Source organism: Chiloscyllium plagiosum, chromosome 10 (genome assembly GCF_004010195.1).
Source record: "Chiloscyllium plagiosum isolate BGI_BamShark_2017 chromosome 10, ASM401019v2, whole genome shotgun sequence".
In the NCBI taxonomy this organism is placed as follows: domain Eukaryota; kingdom Metazoa; phylum Chordata; class Chondrichthyes; order Orectolobiformes; family Hemiscylliidae; genus Chiloscyllium; species Chiloscyllium plagiosum.
The window spans coordinates 47,232,618-47,239,236 of record NC_057719.1 but is presented as its reverse complement, the minus strand read 5'-3'; the positions used below and the strand labels follow the sequence as shown (position 1 = coordinate 47,239,236).

Genomic DNA, 6,619 nt, shown 5'->3' with positions numbered 1-6,619 from the left:
TGTCACACCATCCAGTGAAACCTCATACCCCCGTGTCAAACCATCCAGTGAAACTTCATTCCATGTCACACCATCCAGTGAAACCTCATACCCCCATGTCACACCATCCAGTGAAACCTCATACCCCCATGTCACACCATCCAGTGAAATCCAATATAACACAATCCCAGCACATTTGACCCGCACTCACCAGGTTCACCATGCCTTGCCAGTTTGCCTTGTCCCACTCTTTTATTTCTTAATATATTGTCTCCTTATTCCTATCACTACCTCTTGCAGACTGTCTCCTGAAATCTCTTTGCTCTACCTCCAGTTGTCTTCCAGTGTACTCTTACTGCTGTATCTCGCAGTATCTTCTATAGTGCATTTCTACATCTCTGCTGAGTTTTCCTGATGCTCCATCTCTTGTTATATAACTTCTTACTCTTCTCTCTAACTTCTTTACTGTATAAGCCCTTCTGCTATGCCCCGTGTCAAATTTCTATCCTATTTCTGTCCTGTCTCTGTATCTCTAACTCCAGCCCTGTAACTTCTATATCTAGCTGCTCTCTCTATAACTCCGACTCAAAACGTGTATCTGTCGATGTATTCCCGTACCACTCTCTCTCTATGCCTCTCTCTCTCTCCCTACCACTGTTATTTCTGTCTATGTATCTCTCTGGGACTCCTGAATCTATCTGCCCTATCTCTCACTCGATTTGTATCTCTCTCTCTCTTTGTATTTCGTTTTCCCCTCACTTTCAATCTCTCTCTTATTCCTGTGTGTATCTATCTCTCTCACACTGTATCTGTCATTCCTCTCTCTGCATCTAAGTACGTATCTACCTTTTTCTATGTATATATATCTCTCTATATAGTTGTCTAAGTCTCTCACTTACCCCTTTCACAAATACGTTTACAGTCGGTTCTTTTTTTAAAAAAAACCTGTATTCCCACGGCCAGCTTTGATTGGCCAATTCCCCACATTCTGGGCGGAGACTGGATGCACAGCTTCTGATTGGCTGGCCTTTGGCGACTTCTCTGTTGTGATTGGACAGTTCCTAGACACGAGTCAGGAAGCAGGAAGCTGGAGGCTGGCTCGTTCTCCAATGCTCAGTGTGTGAGAAATAGAGGGAGAGAAATGTTTGTTGTTTTTATTTTTCCCCCTCACTGCACCCAAGAGGGCTTACAGTAATACTTACGTTTTGCTCGAATGACCCGTAGCTGTGTTTAAATTTTTTTTCTAATATACAATGACAAGACACCATTGTTTAAAGATTTCATTATTAATTTTTTTCCATCAAAAGGAAAACAGCCATATGGTTAATGAAACATTTACAAGCAAAGCCTGTTAAAGGGCGAGAGCGATTTCTAATCACATGCAAATAAATGTGAATCGTAGAGTGGAGGATGAGTAATGTGCTATGGAGATGAATATTATTTTAAAAGGATCTGGTCAGGTTTATAACAAGGACATAGGGAGGACCCCGTATTCCATTTGGAGAACCAGCAGGATGGATGGTGAAGCACTGAATAGCCTCTTAGGCTGCAGTTTCTGTTTTCCATGTGGGTTATAATCGCAAATTGATTTTCTGAAAGAGTGATGGAAGCACCTTTAATTGTACATTTCAAAGGTAATTGGATATTTACTTGAAAAGGAAGTTCCTTTTGTTGTAATTACAAGCACTTAGACGTACAAATTAGAAATAGAAGTAGGTGATTCAGCCCTTTGAACTGCTCTGCAGGGCTGTTTTGTGTTTTGAATACCACATTCCTAGCCACTCCTGATCAATGCTTGGGACAAGGAGATACATCAGGGCCCAATAACTGGATCCTGGAATCAGTTGGGAGCAACTGTTCTCACGTCATGGGTGGGGCTACTGTATTTGTGTCAAAGGTTGGGGCTTCAAGGGTCACTGAAACCAAAAGTTAACTGATTACTCTGCACAGACGCTGACAGACCTCCTGAGCTTTTCCAGCAGTTTCTGTTTTCTCCATAAACAGATGAGTGATGTATACAAAGTGTAAGAGGCATCTGTTAGTCAAGAATGAACAACGAAGACAACTTGGGTTTCTATAGCAACTTTGAAAGGGAAAAGCCAGATATTTTATAAATGATTGGAACAAGCTCCAAGCATGAGGTTTATGGAGAGTGACCAAATAATTAATTTTTAAGAAAGTTTTTGAACTTGACAAAAGAAATGACTCGATAAAAGTGAGTGCAGGAATTGATGTTCAAAAAGTCTGCCATTAATGAAATGGAGAGAAAATCCTAATTAAGGAGTGTGTGAGCTATTTTGCAGAGTTACAGGTGTAAGGTAAAGAAATTTGTAAGCCAGGATGTGCATTTTAAAATCTGATTGAGATATAAGGAACCTGTAAAGGACATTAAGGAGCAGGTGACAGTACAGAGAGAGACAGACAGACAGATAGACAAAGACTACACAGCCCCTGATACAGATTATTCCAAACAGACAACCCCTCTGACCAAAGAAATGTTTCCTCATCTCAACCCTAAATGGCTTGTTCTTTATTTTGAACTGTGTTCCCTAATTCAGGGGAAACAGTCTTGTTGCTCTGCCCTGCAAGAATCACCTCTCAATCTTTTAAACTCCTCAGAATAAAGACAGAGACCACCAACCTTTCTGCACAGGGTCAGAAATTAATTTTGTGAACCTTTGTTGTACTTTCTGTATGACAAGTACATCTTTCCACAGGGAAGGAAATCTAAACTGTGCACAATACTTCAGGTGTGGTCTCTCCAGGGCTCTATAGAAGCACAGTAAAAGATCTCTGCTTCTGCAGCCAGACCATCTAGCTCAAAAATCATTTACCTTTTTAATTGCTTGTTATAGCTGCATGTCAACTTTCAGAGACTCAAAAACAAATGCATCAAGTTCCTTCAGCCTCTCACCATTTAAGAAACACTCTCTATTTTGTTTGTCCTACCAGAATGGGTAGCCTCAAATGTCTATGCATTGTGGTTCATCTGTAAGCTGAACTTGCTTTATTTAATTCTACCACAGAAGTTTTAGTTCAGAAGCATAAATCCCAGTCAATAACCAGGCATTCAAATTTCTTCGTAAAAATGAATGGCTTTCCTCAATAACATAACCTTTCCCCTGTGTAGAATATTGTGACAAATTAACATGGGCAGCTTCCATTTTAAATATGGATAGTAGTTTGGGCAAATAAAACAAGGACAACAAGGTGGCCTCAAAATGGTGACTGAATTATGTCTAAATACCAACCCTTCCACCAAATGTCCAACTTTCTGCTTCAGTTGAAGACCAAGCAAATGTAGATGTTTATTTACACCACCAAATGGAAATTAGTCGTAGCCATTGACTGCCTGTCATTCCTACATCACATACCTAACACTAATTTTCCACCCAAAGTTCATAATTAAAATCTACTTTTGTATTTCTTGCTTTTGGTATATTTTACAGCACATTTCCCCTTCAGCAATCTGCTTTCTTATTGTCACACTTTGCTGGTCTTTCATGTTAATATTTACAATTGGGTAACTCCAAACAAATGTACTACCATTTTAGAATTCAAATGTCCACCCTTGTATTTGGCTTTGTTACTGTAGTTCCAAAATCTCTTGCCACTAGATGGTGCAGATGCACAAGGATGTATGTTGTTAAAAATCACACAACACCAGGTTATAGTCCAACAGGTTTAATTGGAAGCACACTAGCTTTCGGAGCGACGCTCCTTCATCAGGTGATTGTGGAGGGCTCGATCGTAACACAGAATTTATAGCAAAAATTTGCAGTGTGATGTAACTGAAATTATACATTGAAAAATTGATTGTCTGTTAAGCCTTTCATCTGATAGAATACACTTAGAATAGTTTCACTTCTTTCCCTGTACTATCACTGAACTATTAGTTACATCACACTGTAAATTTTTGCTATAAATTCTGTGTTACGATCGAGCCCTCCACAATCACCTGATGAAGGAGCGTCGCTCCGAAAGCTAGTGTGCTTCCAATTAAACCTGTTGGACTATAACCTGGTGTTGTGTGATTTTTAACTTTGTACACCCCAGTCCAACACCGGCATCTCCGAATCAAGGATGTATGTTACCAGCATTATGTTGCTGGACCCATTGTAACACAAGTTGCTCAGATTTGCACAAAAGTTTGCTTCCTTCCCTTAAACACTGGACATCTTTCCACCCCCGATTTCCTAACTTTTCGCATTTCACTTGATAAACTGGGTATCTATGAATCTCAGCCCACTGTCAAAGCCTTTGCCTCAGGTCATTGAATTTCTGGCTCTTTGATTTTAGGTTGAAGCTAGCCACCCGACCCAATCTGAGCTCTTTGTTTTCCCTGATGAAGAAATTGATTTGATTTGGCTACTTGTGTTACATACATGCTGGTACATACATCCTTGTGCCTCTGCACCATCTAGTGGTAAGAGATTTTGGAACTTAAGTAACAAAGCCAAATATTAATTTGAGGCTCAGCCTATCTTTTCCACTCAACCTTTGATTTCCTTGCTTGTATAGTACAGATAGTAATACAGGTATCTTATAATGCCATAGTTTGATTCCCGTGCGACCTCGCTTTGTAAGAAAATCATGCGATACCAGTTCCATTTAAACTAATGGGGCCAGAATAGTGTTATAGCCAATACAGGTAAGGAAAGTTAATGTTCTATAAATTTCGGTCTAAATTTGGCAATCATGTTATAGCCAATTCGTGTTGTAGAAACACATGCTGTAGGAGACCACCTGTATTTAAATGTGCTCACGTACCACTTATCATCTCAAGTTATTGGAGAACACTCAAATCTCCAACATCTCATCTTCCCATGTCTTCAAACACCATCCACTGCATATCTGACAGAATTTGCAGATGGTGTATTGGACTTAGCATCTCAGGACCCACTAAACTGGAGTGGAGGGAAGTCATTGTTGATCTCGAGGGACTGCCTAACAAGAAGACAGCATATCGATTAGATTGTGATAGGTGAACCCAAATCTTGTTGCCTCAATGCCAGAAGCACCTGACCTCAATTCTCATCTTTCATTTCTACCCCCAATAACAATGACTAGCAGGAATTTCAAAAGGAAGCAAATAATGGTACCTAATGATGTAAGAACTTGTATGAAGTCCCAGTGTTAAAAGCAGAGAGCTGCGTGTTCATATTTTTAGGCTGTGTTTTCTCAAAGGTGATTCATTGTGCCCAGTCTGCCAATGCTCAGTGACTTCTCTAATACAGCCTTCTGCTCTTCCCTTCATAAATTATGTCAACAGCCAAGGGCTGTCTTCAGGGCTAGAAGAGGGAACTATTTTTCTCAATGTCAAGATTCAGAATTTTTAAAATTTTCACTGTATTTTCCCAGCTTTCTCACCATGTTGCACAAGAGAGTGGAAAATTCAGCCCGTAGTAATATCAAAATTGACATTTCTACTCAAGTACTTTTAATGTTTGAGGTTAAATTGCTTTGGAAAGTAAACTCCTAATGAAAGTCAATTATTGGGTCTGGGGTCATGAAGCAACAGTAATGACAGCTAGAAAGGGCATTAATTCTGTTGCACCTGCTTATTTACATTGATTTATTCATTTCTTGTAACCTTCGTAATTTATCCAGTGCGCCATGAATTTATTAGTTTATTGGTGCCTGCTCTTCATTTGTTGACTTGTCGGTATGCTCAGTTCCAAACTTATGATAATTCAAAGTTGTTCTCCTACACTTTAAAGAGTTGAATTATTCACTAATTTGAATTAAGCAGTTTTGGAGATGAGTCACCCATAGAGCCAACATACTGGATACTTAGAGTATTGACTGTATAAACCTTCACAGCCGATTTACAAACAGAACATTGTCACATATGGTACGTACAGAACATTCCGTACCGTTGACAGGAGATAACACTTTAAGATGATAGATCAGGAGATGGCCTGTCAAAGGGAAAATATAATTATGAGTATCTTATCCATATGTATGCTTGGAAAGACCCAAAACTAAGAAGGAGCTGAATGATGTGAGCTGAGTTGGATTTAATGCCACACTGATTTTTTTTTAATTTCAAAAATATACTTTATTCATAAAATAATTTGATGGTCTGTACAGTTGGTCATGCCATACATATGTAAACATTTACATACAGAGATCAGAATTTATCATTTTTATACACAGGTCTGTACATTTATCCATCATATGTCCATATATTTAGCTGAGGCGTCAGCAGAGGCCAAATGACTGCGTGGGCCCCCTGTTCTTCTTAGGCAGGCAGATGTTACACGGTGGTCTTTCCCCACCGCGCCTTGGCGGCAGCTGCCCCAAGCTTCAGCGCGTTCCTCAACACGTAGTCCTGGACCTTGGAATACTCCATGTCTGCAACACTCAGCCGGGTTCAACACTCAGTCCTTCAGCTGCAAGATCAACAGGTTTCAGACTGCCCAGTTTGCGTCCTTCACCGAGTTGATGATCCTCCAAGCACAGTTGATGTTCGTCTCGGTGTGCGTCCCGGGGAACAGACCGTAGAGCATGGAGTCCCGCGTCACGGCGCTGCTCGGGACGATCCTCGACAAACACCACTGCATTCCTCTCCAGACTTCTTCTGCGTAGGTACATTCCAGAAGGAGGTGTGTGACAGTCTCGTCCCCCCCGCAGCCGC

At 40.4% G+C, this 6,619-nt stretch overlaps 1 protein-coding gene across 3 annotated transcripts in view; it reads right to left on the bottom strand.

Moving 5' to 3' along the window:
• Window positions 1-928, bottom strand: part of cdkn3 (cyclin-dependent kinase inhibitor 3) — a 31,721-nt gene extending 30,793 nt beyond the window's left edge. For 2 of the 3 annotated variants that reach the window (XM_043697680.1, XM_043697684.1), the window contains exon 1: window positions 191-890. In XM_043697680.1, the coding sequence (XP_043553615.1) occupies window positions 191-202 (12 nt within the window). In that variant the 5' untranslated portion in view covers window positions 203-890. Of the gene's footprint in view, window positions 1-190 lie in introns of all 3 variants that reach the window. The other variant, XM_043697681.1, reaches the window with a different exon arrangement.
• Window positions 929-6,619: the final 5,691 nt, after the last annotated feature.